The 21,710-nt window shown below is 46.6% G+C and overlaps 1 protein-coding gene across 2 annotated transcripts in view; it reads right to left on the bottom strand.

The window, feature by feature from the left end:
• qsm (Zona pelucida superfamily protein qsm) overlaps nt 1-21,710 on the bottom strand; it is a 246,215-nt gene that overhangs the window by 11,445 nt on the left and 213,060 nt on the right. For both annotated transcript variants that reach the window (XM_077668775.1, XM_077668776.1), the window contains exons 3-5: nt 4,140-4,237; nt 1,242-1,402; nt 607-761 (exon numbers count right to left, since the gene is read on the bottom strand). In XM_077668775.1, the coding sequence (XP_077524901.1) occupies nt 607-761; nt 1,242-1,402; nt 4,140-4,237 (414 nt within the window). The remainder of the gene's footprint in view (nt 1-606; nt 762-1,241; nt 1,403-4,139; nt 4,238-21,710) is intronic.

The following is a 21,710-nucleotide window of genomic DNA, read 5'->3' as shown; positions in this document are numbered from 1 at the left end:
AAATAGACTGTGCAGGTTCGGTAGAAGATGGCAGTACCAACGGCCATTTGAAAAAGTTAGTCCCCACCCTATCATTCACACTATTAAGCCTCGTTGACACACAATTCCTCCCAGAGAAGTAGGCCTGCAGAGCCGTCTGAAACCGCACTGCATAAAGTTGCTTCTCAGTATCCGTGAATGAAAGGATTTCGGCTAACAGTGCAGGTGAATATAAAAAAATTTATTTGTTTAGAATCCGTTGCATAATGAACAACTGTTTTCTTTGTATTCATTTTTATAGGACTGACTAGAGGAAGACTGAGCGTTCTGTTTCAGCCTCCTACGCAGCATCAAGCTGTATACCATCAAAAGTACCCTTCGTCTTGCATTCGACTTTGCCCCTTCGCCTTGCGCAACGGTGCTAACAAAATAAGTTCGGGACAGATCATGACAAGTATAGACTTTCGAAGCTTCGCTCTACTTCTCTTGAGAAAGCAACGGATCTCAGAAGTGACTGGCCGCTATTTATTAAGCGACAGCACCTTTCCTGCGTGATAGGGTTGGACACTGTAGAAATAGTGCAGGGCAGACAGTTCAACGAAAGAGGCGAGGATTCAAAGTAGCAACCTCTGCTTTTGGGATCGAGGAAGACGAGCATCTCGAGTGGCGTTCCGGGCTGCACGTTGAGTGTGGTGTCAAGGACGCGGCCGTTCTGCCGAATAGCCACGTCCAGGTACGGCACGGGCGCCCGGGCTTCGATGTACTCGGTGATGTTCAGGTGCCTGCGCATGCGACACACACCGGCATCCAGGAGTGGCAGATAAGAAGCAGTAGAAAGGGAAGGTTATATGGTCCCTGTCCTGGAAGAAACTTGAGCAGTGATTTGGCACTCAATTATTTGAAAACACCAGAAGGAAACGGACAGATGTGCGTAAAGGCTGTATAAATACAACCGCAATATATGTTCTGTGCACGTGTTGCGCATTTATAAGAATAAAAAGCGCGAAACAAATCTTTTTCTATTTATTTGTCAGCCTGCTTGTGATGTTCGTAGGGCTCCATGAGCGGGAATAGGTGCTTCGAGGTAGCACGCAGTTAGTATGATTAACTTCTGCTTATCTCCTACCAGAGAGGGAGAACCACATGCCCAGACAAGTCGTTTCCTGATATTCGCAGCTGTACTATCATAATACCAGGCTAACTAACCAATATGAGCAATACATGTACTTCGTACCACGATCATGGTCCCTGCAGTCACTTACTCAGGCTCGACGAGGTCGAAGGGCAGCGACTCTCGGCGGGAACGCCCGCGCGATGTCACGCTCTGGTTGAAGCCTCCAGGAAGCACGCACTTGGCCAGGATCACCTCCGTCTCCTCACCGGGCGTCTCGATCATGATGCGGTGGTAGTAGATCCACTGGCCCTGCAGTTTCGGCGCAACCGTAACGGGACAATTTCTCAGACCCGCTGCGTCGAGGCGAGGTGCCGAGTTTACGGCGCTGGTTTCAGCCAACGGCAGGAGACCGTTCCTGGAGACCAGATGCCTTTAACGGCACCCCTGTCTTAAAAAGAAGCGTTGACCTGGGCTCTAAAATTATTTTAAAAAACTGGCAACGCCAATCTAGAGAAATAAGTGAGATTTCATCCTGTATAATTTGCCCTCATCTGAAAACGAAACGCAATATTTAGGTACGTAACGATGGGGCGAATGTGAGATGCCCAAAACCCTGTAGCGTAATGTATGGACTGATAATATTAGGAGACGCTTTGTTCGCAACATCTACGAGCTGTCGTAATACAGGGGGAACATTAGTAAACAATGCTGTCATCTCTGCTCTAACTGAAACAATAAGCATAGCAGCTGTTAATGACGATCGCGCATTACAATGAGTGCCACCCTGGCACCGACTTCCACAGTTCGGGATCAGTACTGTTCTACAGCCTGGAACCACTGCTACTGATTAAATACTCCCCTTATCTTGCTTCATTCGACATAGCTCTCTATATTTTTATAACACGCACACTGTTGAGTGGTGCGGCTGTTTACGCTTCGTTGTGCCACAGTGGGAATATTTGTGTAACAAATAAGACGATAAGGGACGCCGCGCTAAACGCCTAGTGTTGCACCGCTTATTTCCTACCGGCACTTCCACTGCAGTGCGCACACAAGCGCTTTCCTTCAGCACGCGATCGGCATTGGGAGAGGCAAGTAGGCGCCGCTCAGATATCCATGAGGCAAGAGAACGTAGAGACTTAATCAGCCACTGCGCGGTTTCTTTTCCGACACGCCCTTCAAACGAAGGAGCGCCCCCGATACCCCGTTATCTATCACAAGCTCTCGCACTCTCTCGCATTGTCTCGCACACTCTCGCAGGCTGTCTTTGTTCTCCCATTCCAGCATTTCGACATCGAGCAGCAGCATGTCATTCGAACCGCGAGCAGCTGTCCAAATCCTCAATCGTTAACGGAGCCCCCATTGGCAAGCTCGAGGGACGGAAGCCTAATCTCATTTGGCGGCATCTGCAGGAGTGAAGCGAGACTGCGGTGACAGATAAAAGTAAAGGAAAGGAGGAGAGACAGCACGCTCTTAGCTATTGATCAACGCGTCTGCTCCAAGCAGTATAGACGCGGAACCGTCTGGCGTCTCTACAGGCGAGAAGTCAAACACAGCGCCGCCCCCGAAGAAGGAACGGAGTACAAGAAACAGCAACGCTGGTAAGAGGCCGGGCGCATGCATAAGTGCACCCTTTGTCTCCCACCCTATCTGTTTGGATGGCGACTCGCTTTGCGAAAAGGATTTACGCAACGGCGGCGCGCAATCCGCTATGACAGAAAAGCTCGTTCGTGTCTCCAGCTGCTCGCACAAATGAGTACGAAGCTCGGGACGCTTGTTTACACTACGGTGGCGACGCCCGGTCTGGAGGTGTATTTTGTTTTCTATGTCTGACTAAACAGTGTATCGCTCTTGCGTGGCGTTTTGCGTGCAAAGGAAACAGAAAACAATAGGATTTTCTGTCTTCAATTTATATCGAACATACTGAATAGCATTTACGCTATCTTCACGGGGTTTAGTAGACCTCCACCCCGCATTGCCCAAAAAAAAGTAAACGCGAAGGGGTTCGTTTAGCTGACTTTAAAAAAAACGAGCTTACAAACTGCCACTGTGTGGAAGTAAGAAAAGGGTGCGTAGACGACAGGAGTCTCATTTGCCACCCCCCTTCACAGCTGTGTTGAGGGTATAAATGCTTGAAACGTTAAAGTTTGATGCCATATATTTCACAGTCACCGTCCGACGAGGTAGCGAGAGCTCTCCTGAGATTCCTCTAACACGCAATGTTTTGCGGGCACAAAAGACGCACTGGAATGTGCGGAGTCACAAATTATTTGAAAAGTCTTGCCAACACAAATAACAAAGGTGGCTTTATTTTGTATTCATGTCTGGGCGTTGTCATCAACAGTACTTTAGACCATCGTTTGCTTACGGGCATATTGAGTGCACAGGGCATTTCGTTTTTGTTTGCCTGGATAAATGTCTGCTTCCATGAGTCATGCGCCACAAATGCTTATCAATTGTTTGATTTTCTTCCCGCATGTGTTTACATTTCTTTTTTTTTACAGTCTTCGTGTGGTTAATTGCTGTATTTAAGCAAAACTAGTTGTCATCAAATACGAAGAGTACAAGTTATTGAGGCACAAAAATTTATGAAGCAAATTACAAATGTGATGGCGGTGGATTCGCCCACTAAAACCACTTTTGAGCGATAATTTCATATAATGTAGGCGTACGTCTGCAAGCGCCCACAATCAGCAGTGGTAATAATTCAAGTCTGATAAGTTAGTGCTCCATTTATTAGAACTATCCTGTTCTTGAATTTGGGTGTCATTCACAGGGTTGTATCACACGATATATTTTTTTCTATTTTTATAGGCCACAACGTCTGATTCGAGACACTGCTTGAAGCCGGACACCAGATTAAATTTTTGACATTGTTTATGTAACGTAGTTTCCTCTTGCGACAGATGAAACGGCCTACTTTAATGCAAACTAAAACGCCTTGACTGAGAAGTGTTGGGTTTGTTCGTGCTTGCAGGACCACACTGTTTAGCAAAGCCAGACACCACCATAGCATCTGGAAGAGGCGACGGTTAGCATCGCTTACCGTGAGTTTGTTGTGCATTCGCGTCGTCCCGCACGCGTAGATGTTGTCCAACGGAAGAATGAAGGTAGCCTTGCCAGACTTGACTTCCGGCTGGCAACCTGCGAGAAGGAAGCAAACGTTGTTGCACGAATCAGTGAGACACGTGAGTATGCCAACAGACAATAATGCATGTTTAGCTTTTTTTTTCTTTTGATCCCTCAGAGTGAAGCACGTAATGTATCTTTGAACGACTTTTTTTCTTACCCCATTTTCGTCTTTCATCATTTGCGATTCGTCAGCCCCTGCCTCACAGTCAAGCAGGCAGGTGGAATTGCTAGTTAGCTATCGACCGCAACGAGGAAATCAATGATGAAAGCGTGAGAAAAGTAAGAACTGGAGAAAATATTCATTCAAAATACGGCCCCACCTGTAGTGAAACAAAAGGAAATGAAACATCAGAATGTAAACTCGAACGCAGAGCCGGAATGATATGACGATTCCATTCTATTTCGATTGCTTTCGCTTTTTTTTTAAATTAGCATATGCGATGCCTAGCCCATACTATCGTTAGAATATGCTAGTCAGCGTGACTGTAGATAAGGAAGGTATAGGGTCAAGAGAACCTTGGAGACACTTAAGCTCTGCGTTAAAAGCATGACGCGAAAGCCTTGATGGGTCTCTTCAGCAATCTGCGGTCCTCTTTGCATATCACTCCGCAGACACAAACGCTTTTGTTTTTTTCTTTGTTTATATGTTCTATTATTTTTCTTTTGTTCTAACTACAAGAAATACAAAGCCTCCATTTAACAGAGTAGAACGAATGTTCCTCAATAGTCGATGGGTTGCGATTCGAATCCAGGATCGACCACTTTTCTTTTCAACACAAAAAGCGAAAGGTAATGGTGGTGGAGTGATGTCATGATCCTGTAGACCAATTAGTAATTGTATAATGACGTCTTATTTTTTCTGCTGTGAGATAATTGTGGGGAGAGACGTCAGACCCCACAAACCAACATGTGCCCACCGACGTGAACGCAAAACATGATTCGGGGCCGCCGCGGTGGCTGAGTGGTTATGGCGCTCGGCTGCTGGCGTTCTTAGTACTGCCATGGCTTCTCCAGGGGTTAAAAGATAAATCAGTACGAACTAGTCCGAGTTACTGTCTTAATTATTGTACTTATTACGTGCAAATGATCGGTTGTTTTTATAATTTGTCTGACAAAAATAATCAAACGTAGTTTCCTACGTGCATGTTGTTACGTTTCGCCTACGACGCGCGGTATAGCCGGCGCGGATGCAACGGACGCCGGGGCTTCGTTCAAAGTGGCGGTCATTTTGGGCCCGTTCAGTGCTGCCGTAACGCCTCTCGCCAAGCGCGTCCAGGCAGATTTCAATGCCACGTGTCGTCGTGTGTGCGTGTGTGTGTGTGCATGTTGGTGCCCACGCTTGTCAAAGCGCGGCAGCCGGGGAGAGGAGCTCCCCAACTGGGAGGCGAGGAGGTCTGACCGGCGCCGGCCCGGCGGACGCGCACGTCACGTCTGAACATGTCTGAGCGTCACCGTATCGGGCGCCTCATCCAGAGCCGTTCCTTCTTGCCCTCGACTCCGAGGGTATAAAAGCCGCTGCCCCGGGCGCCAATGAGAGACTTCGATTTCTTCCTTCGAGTAACGTGGTCGCCCTGACCGGCTGCTCTTTTGCGATGCCAGAATAAACAAGTTGTTCTGTTGCCAGTCGACTCATCTTTTGCCGGGACCTTCGGATGTTTCCAGCTTTGCCCCAGGCCGCCAGGCCAACGCTACCCTTGGGGCTTGCAACCCATTTGCAACAATGTTCAAAAAGGCGTACACCAGTAAAAACTGCAAACATTTTTATTTGAAAGAGCGCGAGCTAGTTCCAGAGTACGAAACAGCAGCAACATCTGCACGTTTCATGTTCCAAAGTCCAAGCCGCCGCGGTGGCTCAGTGGTTATGGCGCTCGGCTGCTGGCCCGGAAGACGCGGGTTCAATCCCGGCCGCGGCGTTCGAATTTCGATGAACGCAAAATTCTAGAGGCCCGTTTGCTGTGCGATGTCAGTGCACGTTAAAAAACCCCATGTGGTCGAAATTTCCGGAACCCTTCACTACGGCGTACCCCATAAACCATAAACTGCAAAACATGATTCGCTACCAGGACAGCGACGTCATAGTCCCTTTCGACCAGTGGGGATTTATCGCTGCACAGACACTGCGTTCGCATCTAACGGGAAGACTATCGCTATCGCGTTCAAATAATAGTCATAGTACACAGCCTTAGACCCGAAAAACAAGAAGTCTTCAGCGAAGAGTTTGTTGGCGCCTGCGTGACATTCGAAACCAACGAAGTCAGCTAGTCCTCAGTTGAAAGGCATTCTTTTCGCAAACTCATAAAAACAGTCGAGTTCAAATGATCTGAATAAGCATTGTGTCTTTATTGTACGTAGCCGTAGTGATCACAGCAAATCTTCGAAGCAGTATTTTCAGCGAGCTCACAGTGCAGCTTCAACCTGGAAGTTTGCAGTCAATTCCAGGGAGGCAAAGTTATGAAAGTCAAAGCCCTTTCAACTCCTCGAAACTGAAAGAGCAAAAAAAAGTCAGCAATTTGGCGTTTGAGCGATTAGTCGAAACACCCGCATAGACAGCTTACGATCCTCAAAGGCACGGCTCGTGAAAAAAAGAAACCATCTCGTTAGCCTAATTAATGCCTCCGAAGTGGCGCTCGAACTTCCAGCGCTACGTGCCCGTGCAAGGCAGCCCAGTTTGCGCGTTCGTCGTGCCTCGCGGCAGCGTCTTCGGGCCCAGAGGAAAGCTTCGCTCCGCATGCGCTGCCGTAACGCGGCTGCAGCCCGCCGCGGGTCTCCGCCAAGCAGGCAGGCAAACCGAGGCCAAACTGACAAGGACCGAGGCGGCTACATCAATCACGCGTTAATCCCGCGCCTCGCAGTCGGTCACGAACCACGTCCGTAACGTTTCGCCAACTCCTCCGTGAAAAACGAGGTCCCACGAGGCGAGGAAGCACTGCTCGCCGAATGTTTGCAGTCCGCGCGTTCTACGGGCAATGTAGTTTTTTTTTTTTTTTCATCTCTCGACTTCTCTCTTCGCGTTCTCCCGAGCCTCAATCTCGCGCACCCGATGAGGCGCACGACAGCCGCCGCTATGCGCACAGCGGTGTGCGGTCGCGCAAAAGTTGGCACCCCGCTGGTTGCCGCGCCTGCCGAGCGCAGATACGTACGTCATCGGCTTCGTCGCCGCGGCCGGAAAGGACGGAAATCTTGTCAAATATTGATCACTGCGTGCGCAGTCGAGGGGGTCGGGGGGGGTGTTCTGGCAGCCGTGCGTCGTCCAGCCACGCGTCGGCTGTGGGCTCCGGGCGTCTCGTGTGTGTTTGTTCTCAACACCAGCGACGCGCTGCTTGGCGGACGTGATGCGCCGAACACGGAGCGCGCGTGCGTGTCCCAAATTGGGGTTTTAGCGAGTAAGCCCCGGCGGAGGGTGAGGGGACGAGAGCGCGAAGCCCCCGTATTAGAAGAGGTCGCGAAGTCGTCGTTGTCACCGTTGTCGCGGCCGAGGCGACGACGACAGTGTTGTGTTCTGCGCGCGATGAAGGCACGTAATTACGCTGAGACGTAAACAGAGTTAGGAGGAAAGCGAGCAAGCGCCGGGAAAAGGATGATTTCGAAACGGGAGAGGAAGTGTTGCTGTAGCTCAGTGAAGGAGAAAGAAATTTGAGATCAATGTCTTTTTTCAGTTAGTAGCATTATGCAAACAAAAAGGACGCAGAGAGCGAGACTGTATATTAGAACAAATTACAAATTAAAAACACACACACAGGCAGTTGATGGAGGTGTGCGGCTTCTCCTGCTACTAGAGATGGTTTTTGCGTGAGCGCAGGGAGAATAGTAAAGTCCTCACTGCGGCGTTCTCAGTGATTTCAAGAGGTACGTAGTGATAATAATAATAATTATAATAATAGCACACTAGGTTGAGGAACTGCAAAACAAAGGGTCAGACATTTCAGGAAATTTTAACCTTGCCATTACATGTGGTTACCAAACATCCCAAATAATGTAGTTGCGTATCAACGGCAGAATGTTCCCATTTCCACAAACTAATGGTTCAGAACAGCTGCAGCGCCACATCGTAATCCGTATTATTTTTACCACTCGAATACCGCAAGTGAAGCTATTTTCAAACTACATATATATATCGAGCTACGAGCACACCAGCTTGGTATTACTATTAATTCCGGGTTATTAGCGCACCAACACGTCGAAACCGTCCTTCGTCATTTTACGGCGAGGGCCTGCACTGGAACCAAACCACAAGTGGTCGTATAACTGAAGGCTGTTGAAATTGTAGTTGTTAGTGCGATTCGCAGGCCAATCCGAGCCAAGCGTAGAGCCAAGCCAAGCAAAAACATACGAGAACAAGGCAACAAAGAAGAGAAAAAATAAAGAAAACAGATGTCAAGCCGAGAGAAAGAAGAAAAAGGAGAAGTAAAAAGAATACGACAGAAGACAGAACAAGAGAGAGAACAACATGAAGAGAAAGTAAGAAGAGGGGAAAGCAAAACTCAACAATAGAAAGAAGAAAGAAGAAGAACGGGAAGAAAATGAAGAGAAGAAGGGGAAGAAAATAGAGAAACATCATGACTCGCCAAATGTTTTAACTAAGCCGCAGACTTATTTAGCCAGTCTTTTTCGTTATTTACTCCATAAAAGCAGTCCACACCGAACACTCCTTAAGAAGTCCGTGCTCATTAAATGTTGCAAGTGGAATCTTTCGAGCTCCGTTTTACTGAAAGGTATTTAGTTACTCGTGAATTGGCAGATTTGAAGTCTCGCTCCGCTCCCGCCAGGTTTCAGCAGCACCATGCTGCACTTGTCACCAAGCTCTGACCAATACTCCCTCATGGGTGTGTGTATGTCCGAAAAACCAAACAACAATGCCACCATGAGCACTGTTGAAATCAAAGCTCCGGGAAGTGCAAACAAACAAAACTATCGCTTTTCCAGGACCAAATAAAAACTGTCTAACGCGTACAAATGTTTCTTGTCCTTTACTAGTAACCTGAACCAGTAGACAAATAATAAATGTTTAACCTGCGTCGAGCTGCCTGTTAAATAAGCTTTCCGTCCTTACTTTCTGGCAACATCAAATTCTGTGTAAAAGATGCTCATCTTTCGGCAAGTTTCAAACTAGTATTTCACTGCCATTTGTGATAGGCACAATACAGGAACCCCCCCCCCCCCCCCCCAGTTAGAGGAAGTGTTGCGTACGTGCAATGCTAAAAAGCCAATAGGAAGCGCTGCTACTCAGAAACGCCGTTACTACTTTTCGCTGCATAAGCATGCGCCTTCGCAAGCTTTCACCGACCATTAGCTTGGATAGAGAAAACATAATGCTAGGATTTGTTTTTGTAGCGAAAGCTACACTGCCCACGAACTTGCGATTTCGCTGTGGCGGTGCTCCGAGGAGGCACAGCGACAGGCCTTGAGCCGTTGCCTAGCAAACGCCGCAGCTGGGCGGACGCCGCGCGCTCGCCGCGCCATCTGGCATGACGTCACACCGCGCGCCTCGCCGCGGAGTCGCCGTTACGCGCTTAACCGATAACCAACGTATTCGGTGGCGGCATCTATGGAGCCACTGAAATCCCCGCACACTCACTGCATAAAAAAAACTGTGTGGAGGCTGGGAATCGAATCCGGGCATTTGGCGCTTGAGGCGGAGACGCTACCACTCCACCACGATGGCTCTTTTTATTTCTTTATTGCATGGAAATAGTGCGAAAAGAAAAGTCTCAGCGCGCTTACGCCACAAAACACCAGGCCACCTTACCCCTGCATGAGCCCTCCTTCCAAAAAATCAAACGTCTGGGAGGCACACACATGCATCCAGATAGGGGAGCCCGCTAGGCGGCTCTTGCAGGGCAGCATATACTCCCCGCACCTAAGCGCATTGTTCCCGAAACAAAGATTTCAATGACCGTGGTTATTCGGCGTGCCGGTCCATCATGCGGTTCTTCCAGAGAAGAAATAGTCCCCGCAAAATAAATGGATCATATGGCACAACACAGTTTTTCTCCACAGGCAAAAAAACAAATACTGTGGGGTGTGATGTCGATGTCCTTCTTAACTGTTCGTTGTAAAATGTCCCAGATGAATTTAGCATCAATGCACAGAATAAAAAAATGGTCAATTGTCTCTGGTGTATTGCACAGGTGGCAATTAACCGTCCATGGCGCAAGCATGTCCCTTAGCATGAAGCCATGCCTTCACAGGCAGCGTGAATGTCTGCAGTTTAAAGAAGAAGAATATTGCGGCAGAGGAAATACACATTCGCCTAACACGTTTTAAAACACTGCTGTCAAGGGACTTCAGAAAAGGTTGCCGATACAACGGTACAGGGAAAAAATACTCTAAGTGCCTGAGTAATCTGCCTTCTGGCGAGGCAATACAGGTAGTCTAAAGAAAAGCGCACAGTGAGGAAATTGAAGATGTCAGGAACTCCCTTAAGGAATCCCCATAAAGGCCCCTCACGAGTGTGTCCCGTCGGTGCGAATAGGAAAGGCAAATGAGCACTGAGACGCCTAATAAGCACAGCTACTAAATAAGGGTGGTTTGACGATTTGAAAAAGAAGAAACGCGAAACAAGCTGATGCACGAATAAGTGAACAAGGCCTATTCCACCAGACTCCAGAGAAAGAAATAGGTTATCGCGACGCATGGGTTCCCATTGTTCCCAGTGGGAACGCCATACGAATGTGTCAAATATTCTGTGCATCACCTGTACTTTCTTCCTTTCACAGTGGAGAGCCTGCAACACATAGGCAAGTTTTGCAAATAAAAAAATGTTGCAGACTTGAGCCCGGGCAAACACTGACAGTTCTCTACCCATCCAAGCCGGGGTTTGTCGCCTCATGGAGACTATCTGTGAATCCCAGTAGGCGCCACTGTTGCGAATTTGGTGAAGAGGAACCCCTAGGTAGTGAAGGGTCCCGCAGTCCCAGCTTATTCCACCATAATGACTTCGCGTTGTGCCCCAATGGCCTAACCAAAACCCCTTAGACTTACCTAGGTTAAAACCCGCACCTGATACCTCGCAAAACTGTTCAGTCAAATGCAATGCCTCAAGCACAGTCTTTTTGTCAGAACAAAAGAGGGCGACATTATCTGCATAGGCTAAAAACTTAATTTCACACTGCGCCAAGGAGAAAACACGGATAGATGTGCAGGTAATAATACTGAGGCAAAGGGGTTCAAGCCTAACAGAGCTGGCCTAACAGAGCTAAGCCAACAGCAATTTTTCCATTCTTATCTTCAGGTACACCGATCAACAGCTATCGTAGAATTGTGAGCAAATGACAAAGCGCTAATAATGCGATAGGCGGAGTAGAATTGTAAACGTTAAATTTAATATCCTCGTTCAGATTGCTGACAACGGGTCGCCGGCCGCGACACACAAGACGCTGTACATCCGCTCCAGACGCGGGCGAGCTCCCTCGGAGATCTTTGCTTCTCACCGGACAGCCTCCTGCTTGACACGCGCGCAGACGCCCAGCACGCCCCCCAACGCAACGACCAGTGCAGCTGGATTTTGCCGGCGTTCACTAAATCCGTGGCACGCTCTCGAAACGGCCCGCTACGCTACCCGGCAAAGTTGCGGGCACGTTGGGGAGAAGGGTACAAGGAGGTCGACGTTAAGAATAAGAGCTCTAGGCGTGTTTCGTAAGACGCGAAACTTTCTCGCCGCCTTCGAGCGCCGGCAAAGTACGTGTGGCGATTGGGGACAAGGTCGCCGGCGTCATTCCGAAGCTTTAGCAAGGAACAAGCTGCACTGGACATGGGATAACTGAGGCTTTTAGTATCGCCAACGTCTCTCTCCACTTCCGCAGTTCGTGAATGTGTGTGCGTACGTGCTCGTGTGTTTTGGTGTGCGTTTAGCTGTGTTGGCAATTCTGTTTACGCGTCCGGCTACTATAGGAGGATCCTCTTTTCCTCCTGATCCTCCCCACTCGTGCAGTCCCCAGTGCGAAGGCCACTCAATGTAAGAGTTGTGGGCGGTGTTAGTGCCGGTATGTTGATCCACGTTTCGTCGTTCTTAACTTCGGGCTGTACGAAACAGTCTTCCAAACTAATTCGGTGTCGCTAGACCAAGTTGCCTAACACTCAAGCGAAGAGTGATGAGATACTCTGTAATGATATCTGAAGAAACTGAGGGGCGCGGATACTAGCGCAGCAGTTTTAGATTTAGCGTGACACCACTGCTCTAGGTTCACAATATGAAGGCTGCTGTTGTAAGAAGAATTGGAAACAAATTTCAGACTCAGCCTCTCAAGTTTTAGGTAATGTATCAGCAACTAGCCACGCAGCAAATTTTGTTAGAAACAATTAGAAACAAATTTCGGACTTAACCTCTCAAGTTTTAGGTGAGCTAGCAGCAACTAGCACTGATGTGTTGATTCAATGCCGTTATTTCCAACAGCCAAATGTTTTTTACTTCTAAAAAAAAGGAACAAAATACTATCGATGGTGTCACCTCTTTCTACTACAGTACAACCGTACAAGCCACCACCCATACAAACAGGTACGAGAGATGCTTATTGACCGACTTCACCTCAAAGTTGTTAAGGGTGGCAGGCTGAAAGAGTTTTACCAAAAGGATGTAATAAAGTCAGCAAAATAGCCGGGACAGTTCCATGATGGCGGAGAGAAAGAACTCCCTGTTTGACCTCTGACGAACATAACTACTTTATTATGCGTGGCTGCTTTGTACAGCATTAAAAGACAAAAAGCAGGTCTTATACCTTACAAATAGACAACAAACGTGAATGCGCTTTGCGTGCGTGAGTGTCTGCTTGGCCATGTACTGCGCACTTTGGTTTATAGCGGAGACCTGTTATAGGGAGCTCACCACAGACGGCCGCCAACCGTAGCCAACTACAGTTACAATGCGGCTCATAGCGGTGGCCGCGAGAGACGTGCAGCTGCTTTGTCAAGGCAGACGCGGAACCTTCGGATCAGCCGCAGATCTCGGCGTGCTCGTGAGCGTAAGAAGAAGCGTCAGCAACGGGAAAATGCAGCTGTAAGTGAGATGGAACTCTCCTTGGACAAGCCTAACATGTTTGCCAGATTAACAAAAGATATATTCGGAAGCATCGCAAGCGTAAGAGGAAAGCATCTGGACTAGCTTCCCCTTTTGCCGTGCCCGGGCTATCGACGGAACTTTCGCCTGCTAAACGGTAGCCACGAAAACCACAGTGACCGTTAAACACACTGACATGTACATGGTGCCGTCCCTACCGCGAACAACTTTTCGCTGGAATAAGCCGTGTTAAGCTGTCACCGTAACCGCTTATGAATTTTCCTTGCTGAAGGTAAAGCATCTCTGCTGCCAGTTCCGTCCGCTACGAGCTTATGTCCTCAGTTGTCTGAGCGAGACTAATACAGCTCTTTTATGGTTCTGTAGGGGAGTGATGAGTTGCGGGTTTGCACGCTAGATGCGTGTTACATGCCACGTCCTAAATCTTGTTCTCTTTAATGTGGCACAAAACTCATTTCTTATCAATACGTGTCATGGGCATGTATCCTGCTGACTCGATGCTCATAAAATAAGCATTATATACGAGTGTATAAAGGAATAGCGCTGTGTAGCGTTGGTGTTGTTTTCCTTTCTGCCAGCGGTTCTCTGGTCCGAGTTGAACTGATAATGAACAGATTACCACTTGCCCATGTTGCAGAATGATAGCGCCTATGAAAGTTTGATTCGGCTACCTCTGACGTACATGAAAGAGCCTTCTCCGGTTCCTGCATGAAAACACATTAAACGATTTCCTTTAATTAGTATGATGCGAGCCCAAATTATGCCTTTATGGCAATTATGCGAAATTAAAAAAAAGTACAGGCTCTGTTCTTTTTAAGCCAACTGCGATTGGCGCAAAAAATGACACCCCTACAGTTACTATTTATTGAGGACCTAGCCGCCCCTTTCAGCTTCGGTAGTACTGGTCAAAGCAAATGGCATAAAGCACGTGTGAATTTTTTTTTTTAGTGTCTACTCTTACTCTCTCCTTCGTCCGTGTGCGCTGAATTTTTGCCTTCAAGATGCAAAAAATATGTCCAACAAAACTTGCTGCGGGGCTAGTTGCTGCAACAGTAACTAAATCTTGACAGGCTGAATCTCAAATTTGTTTATATTTCCTCTTACAACAGTAGCTCTCATATAGTGAACCTTCAGACTAATGTCACGACGTCGAGAAAACAAAATATTACAGCGCATGCGCATTGCGCCAGTACTTTTCATTGCCTCGCGTACATTAAACACATTATACACGGGCTTGAACAGATCAACGCCCTCAGACAATATCGGACTGCAATAATAGTTTACAGACAGCCACAAGGAGCCACAATATCTACTTGCTTGTACTTGATTTGTTTATTATTGCTTGTATGTATCGTAATACCCTTCTATTTGGACCTAATAATAAGCAGTAGGTAATAATGAAGATTTAAATTAATTAATAAAAAAATTCTCGAAATGCGGTCAGTCTTAAAGGCTAAAACCGGAAAAGTAAGAAGGCCATACTACGCGCTACGCGTCACAAAAGTCGATATCTTCAAAACTTGCGCCATTTTCCCGGCGGGGAATTTCAGTTCGGCCGATCCTGTTTCCACAAGATACGTACCCCGCATTGATGACACTATTCGCAAAAGTGCCGACTGTAGCGCCCATCACATGTGCCCTGGCACCACAACCCACATCGAAAGTGTTGTCAGCAAGAAGAGAGATGGAGCACACCTAGAAAGCCCCAACAACTTGGCGCAAAAGCAACTTATGTGCGCGTTTTTTCCTCTTTTCGCCTAGCTTCGTTACAAACAACGCATAATTAGAACCTGACATGATTAGAAACAGAAGCGTGGCTCAATGTAAGGAGTTTCGCGGGCCGAACACCAGAAGAGGCCTCTAATTACGCACCTAATGAAGTCCATCTCCGTGCCTCATTCAGAGCCAAAGGCGGACAGTTCTGTTTCGCGTTCCGCTGATTGACCCTCTTAATCAACGTGAGGCATGGCACGTTCGTTTCTTTCTGTGTTCTCTCGCACTAGCCTCTGATGGCGTGCGCAGGCTCAAGGAAAGATAGAAATAGAAACCTGATCCCCGGAGTGTGCAATTAAGCCGATCTGGGCGTGTGGAGGGCGCGGCTGTCTCAAAAACATGGCCCGGGCCGCCTAGACGACAGCCATATATTCCAACCAGCAAAGCAAGATTCAGTGCATCGAACGTGACTCCGCTCGCCCAGCGAAGCCGGAACAGTATTGCCGGAAAGGCTGAGCCGGAAATTTTTTACCCTGTACAGATCTGCACACAGCTAGGTTGCGCCTGAAGGAAAAATACGTCTATTCGTCCTTCGAAAAAGAGCTCGAAAAACCTCACTCAAGAGCAGTTTCGCTTATTCTACAGCCTATAAAATGTTATTACTGTACGAATGTACGTACATCTTTTGTCAAAAATGTAGAGGACAGATAATTAGGCGTGAACAGAGCCAGAAGATGGAGACAAGAAAGCTGGGACATATGTCCCTCGTTTTCGATTTGGCCATGTCGCAGATTTCTTCTAGCCTCCATAGAATCGTGGAAAAGTGAGGAGGATAATTAATTACCCCAACCTCTAAGTGATTTGAAGTGCTTCGTGGCCGAGAGGGAAACCAGATGTTCTGTATATTTTTGACAAAGGCAATATACTTAGTGCGATCAGATAACCCCTTAGAAGACCACAGCAGTTATGCGAGGGATAGCCCGCTCGTTCAATGCGCTATGATGGGTCGTGTTCCAGGAGCAGAAAGAGAACGCGTTTTTAAGGGAAGGCGGCGCGTGCATAGTCCAACATCCAGTCCGTAATAGCCGAAACGAAAAAGCAGTTCATAAATGTATTTAAATAGATGTGAAACAAACACTGCCAATGACACCAGGGGTGGACGGCCTGCAGCATGGTTTTCTTACGTAACATTTATCGCAAGGGGCGGAGGGTTGGGCCGAGGAGAGCAGAGAAAGGGGTTGGGGGCGGGGCGAGTACCTCCTGCCACACCCATAAATATGCCCCTGAATGACGCTACAACAGGTTCGCCAATGTTGAAATGAAGCGAAGTGTAGATACGTGTTTCACCCTGCGGATCAGGCGCCTGGTACGACGTATGTTCCATAAGTTGTGCATCGCGAGTCGTGTATTTTTTCATTAAATTGTAGTACTCAAAGATGAGAAGTGACATTGAAATGTATGTTTAGTATGTCCTCTATTTCCAGGAGCACGAGGCTTTCTGGCGTAGGCCCCGCTAGCGGCCCACGGTGCACTTTAGAGGCTTTTTACGCTATGGTAGCCTCTACACGATGTCGTTAACGGCTGTAACAATTGACGGCCACAGTGGTGCCATTTATTTTTCAGAAAAAAACCCTGTACAGCTGTTGCCAACAGGCCGGAAACTACTGCACAATAAGTACACAAGATATCGTGTGTTCTGCCAAACTAACGGAAAGTTTAGTGAGAAACGTGTAGCGAATCTGCTACAACGTCCTGGAAACCGACGTTTGAACTAATGATCACGGAAGAAAGTGCACAAACTGAAGGAACATGAAACAATGGACGAAAACGGATCGCTCTGGGGAAGAAACAACAGGAATGCTGAAAAAAAAAATAGAAAGATCAACGGTGGTTAGAGCCGAGTTTGCGACGATGCCGCATCTCTTGCCCCTTTCGCAACTGCGTGTGGTTTTGCTCGTCTTTTGCTGCATTTGCGACCGCGTTGAGTCACTTTTCCCTGGTGTAGTCGGCATCTTACGAAGCAGAGAGCGATTGAGAGAAGGCAGATTTTGAGGCAAGTCATTGTGAAATTGGAGCAAAGCATTCGTGTTGGGCTAAAAGCAAAACAACGAACAACAATAGGGATGAAAAGAATGGGATTAGAATGCTCTGCTAAGTTTACCTTCAGCGACAATTTGAAATTTCCAGTTGAGAATTTTTCTGGCAGTAATTTTGAATTGGCAAACACTGTTCATGAAAAACAAAAACGATTCTCTTTGCACATATAGAGAAAAACACGGAAGCCTGCACTTTAACAAAGAACACAAAAGTAAAATTAAGGACTCTTACACTTCATAAGATGCAAGAAAGAAAAGCCGCGACATTAGTATTCAGGAAATGAATCCTATCGCGAATATATTATCCTCGAAGCTAAGCAGCAGGAACAAGAAGGATGCACACTCATCTGGAAAGCAATGAAGGCTGCGCGAAAGGGGTACTTTGTTTCATTTCTTTTCAGGCAGTAAGAACGATCAATGTTAAGTTATGTTAAAAAACATATTCGCAATGAATGAAATGCATTTTAACTGCATACATATTCATGACCTCCTCCATTACACTAAAAAAAAATAGGGGCTAGTTCCTGCTACAAGTCACTTAATTCTAGGTTCGTTTTTTTTTTTCAAGGAAAGCAACATCAAGAATAACGCATGACAGGCGAGATCCTCCAAGTTCTCGCTCCAGTTCTTCGTCATCATGTTAGTTGTCATCCTTTGTTGTCAGTTATCGCGAAATTCTTCTATTTACCTCAACACATTTCTTCTCCTTGTCACGTTCACCAAGAGGGAGCGACTGGCGAGATTCACAAGCTGCGTAAAGAGTGGCGCCTAATGCACTTTCAGCAAATTATTACACTTCACTGACGCACCACCAACGAAAGTAATTACAAATAAATCTTGTTCACGACCCAGTCTGTCCCAGTACCACACCTCATAGCACCAGCCTACGGGACTGGCGAGTAGACAGAACAGGAGATGACAACACGAGGGCTCCAAAAGGATAAAGTAGAAAGCTTAGGGGATGGGGAAGAGTCGATGATGCACACGTAGTTAACTTTCGCGCCATACTGTTATGAAATGCAACAAGGTATAAACGAGGCATGCCGCGCTCATTAAGGCATCGACTGGGGCTAAAGCTGGGGACATCACTGACATTGCACAATTCCTAAAGTGCACCACCGCACACAAACGCTGATTCTGCACTAAAAAAAAATTGTCGAAGAACGGCTCTTTTCCAGAAGAGTTTTTCAACATATTCTTACAGTCCGGTAAGCAAAGGTAAACGGTATTCGGGGCTAAGTGCCAAGGCCGACAACTCCCGCACTGTATAACCTACAATTGCCAACCACCACGAAGAGAAAAAATAAAAATAAACTCATTTGCACCTGGCTCGACTTATCTGCAATCTTTAATGACAGCATATTTATCTCCTGAGCTGAACTACTGTACGCTTGCTTCGTGCACAGAAGGCTACAAAACAAGGAAAGACTGTGGTTTGTTTTTCATCAAGAAGTACTTTGATTTGGGCTAGTTGGTTCATATCTTGAAAGAAGTTAGGACGGCGCTAAAACGACAAAGACAAAGAGGCACGAACACAACCGGACGGGCGCCCGTCCTGTTGTGTTCGTGCCTCTTTGTCTTTGTCGTTTTAGCGCCGTCCTAACTTGTTTTTCATGGTAGCCAGAAAATTGCCCCATTGAAAAATGTGTGCAGGTTTTAATGGGTCAGCAAATGGGATTTTGCGGCATTTGGTTTGGGTTAATAGTGTTCATATTCCAAAGCGACTCAAGCTATAATGGACGCAGTAGTGGAGGGCTCCGGATAATTTCGACCACCTCGGATTGTTGACGTGCACTGAAATCGCATAGTACACAGGCCTCAAGCATTCCGCTTTTATTCAAATTCCACCGTCGCCGGCGGGATCGAACCCGCGACTTTCATGTACTTCGCGATGTGGATGCACGTTAAAGAGCCCCAGGAAGCCGAAGCTACCCGGAACCCTCCATTACGGCGCCCCTCATAGCCTTAGTCGCTTTAGGACCCAAACCAAATGTTACGTAATCATGTTTACTGCTCCATTCAAAAACTAAACGAATTTTTCAATATTGAACTGAGTGGGAGCTACGCGTAAAAGGTAGCTACAGTCGCACACATGTTGAGTCACAGTCCGATATTAGCGTCAAGCAGTAGTAAAGAAACAATGTAGGGTGACAGCAAGATTCTATAGCGACGACACGTCTGCGTGGTGCAATGTTAAGCCTTCTCTGCACAAGTCAGACAAATGTATCAAACCAGTAAAGGAAACCTTCCAACGAGCGTTTAGGTACGGCGGAAGCATTCACAATGTACAACCTTAATGACAACGTGCGACAAAATGTCGTGCACAAGCTGTTCTTGCGTATGTGAGAAAGCAACTCTAAAACAGGAATTATGGAAAGTCTGGCAGCCACGCAAAGCCCATTATAATTGCAAAACTATACGAAAATGCGCGAAATGTGCCAGCAAAGATTATGCATCATCGAGAACTTTCAAAAAAATTGACAAAAAAGTGGCAGTGGCTTAACTAGGCTAACCCTCGAATTCAGCGAAAAGCAAGTACGCTTGCTAAGCGTCTGAGGCTCGTCCATGGCAGCTGCTCTACACGCTCGCGACAGCCGTTCTATATATACCCACATGACCACGTGGCTATGACGTGGTATCACATGGTCTTATGACACCGCCATCGGATGTCGTCACGTGGCTTCACATCACCCCATCGAATGTTCTTAAGATCAAAGGTCAGCCCAAAGGTCACCCAGTGTCAAAGTTCAAAGTGAAAGGTCAAAGGTCAACCTAAAGTCATCGGTCAAGTCAGGGGTCAAGGGTTTGACATAACTGTACCACATATGGTCATACACGGCTATCCTTGGTTGGGCTGAAGGTCGTTCAAGGTCGTTGTGCTGCCTACCCGAAGACTGCTTTACCTAGCGTAGTGAAGCTTTTCGCTTCAATAAACGTTGCCTTCGCATGAGATGGCACACTAAGGAAGCGGCGTTGCGTAAGCTTGAAACTTCTCGCTGGCGCAACAGCAGCACCCTCCTCTAAACTTAGCCGTAAGGAAAACAGACTGGTTCTATAACGCAACGACGCCAGGGAAGTCTGTGCTTGTCAATCGCTAAACAGCGCAGGGACGCTTAGGTAACATTTGAAGTTGTGAAACACGCGGGAACAATGGAAACCTATGCACTCGACGCGCCCACGTGTATCGGTGATCGAAAAGCTGCCAATAATAAAAAACAATAGCACATCAGAGTAGCGATGAGTAATCTCCGCCAAGTTGCCAGCTAAAATATCTCCTGGCTTTAGAGATTTAAAGAGCATGGCGAAGAGTCATGCTGAAAATTCAGGAAAGCACAGCGATCACAAAAAATTGCTCACGGTGCGCGTTTTCTGCAATACCATGGAAAAAAACTATACACACTCCGAAATGCTTTGCTGTCGCGCGCAAAAATGTTTGATCCTCACCGCATTGCGCAGACGCAATTTCCAATTTTTTTACTGAAGGCAAAGTCACACTTCGTTGATATGTAGAAATTGTATTGTTAAAAAAATTAATGCGAAAACCAACTCTTCCTTCGAAATGACTCGAAATTTCAATACGCCTACAACTGTATCAGCAGGAGAATAACCATATATTATGCTATCGATTTACTGTACGTGCCGGTGTATGTGAGCGCCGTTTTCATTTTGTTATAATGCGCTGAGAAATGAGCTACTGTGATGAAAAAAAAGTTGCATGATGCAATAAAAAATGATAGAATTTGTATGATTTTTTATGACATCTGTATGACAAATCAATAATTTTGCAAAAATGAAGACATTTGCATAATATTTGTATGATAATTGTAAGACATTTCTATCACAAACTGTACGAGTTTATTGCACCATACAACTTTTTCAACTTACCTCATTTATATTGTAGAGTAATAATAATAATAATCTCAATATGCCCAATACCTTTTTTTTAAACATACCTTAAATGTGCGTCTTCAAAATAGTGAAATCCTTGCGTTGTCATTGCAGAGTTAAATACATATTTGATGAATTAAAAAGAAAATTTAGGTGCCGGAGTAATTTTCTTGCCAAAGCATGTTAATCTTGTAAAAAGGAGTGATTACTCATTGACGTCCACCCGAGCCCAGCCACACGGCTACAAAGGAAAGCTATACAGGTTTCTATGAAACTTCGTAGTTAAGGAAATATTCGTCCTTATCCAAGGTTCAAACCCACGACCACCGCTTCACCGGAGAAGTCGCTCTACCAACTGAGCTAACCGGGACTGCAAGCTTATGGTAGGGCGAGAGCGAATCGATCAATAACTCGAAGTGGGAACTGTGTTGGTCAAATGTTTAGGGGAATCCCCCAAGGTGGAGTATATTTGTAATAAGAGAGTGTTTACTTCCTTATTACAAATCTACTCCACCTTGGGCGATTCCCCTAAACATTTTACCAGTATGTTGTTCTTGTAAGATACTTTTATCTCCTCCCAAGCGCTAAAAATAAGATACACTCTGAGTGTAAAGATGAACTGCTGTAGTACATCGCCGTGCGCAAGCGAAGATAATAAACCTGATTTGCCGAGATTTTAGCCAGCGCTAAAAAGATAGCAAGTATTAGAAACTGGGACGCGTGTCTTCATTACGGTGTTTTCCAATACGTTTAGCCCAACTCTAGAAGTTAAGGTAAA

The sequence above is a fragment of the Amblyomma americanum genome, chromosome 6, assembly GCF_052857255.1.
Source record: "Amblyomma americanum isolate KBUSLIRL-KWMA chromosome 6, ASM5285725v1, whole genome shotgun sequence".
Classification (NCBI taxonomy): domain Eukaryota; kingdom Metazoa; phylum Arthropoda; class Arachnida; order Ixodida; family Ixodidae; genus Amblyomma; species Amblyomma americanum.
The sequence above is the reverse complement of the archived record's forward strand: the minus strand, read 5'-3'. Positions and strand labels throughout refer to the sequence as shown.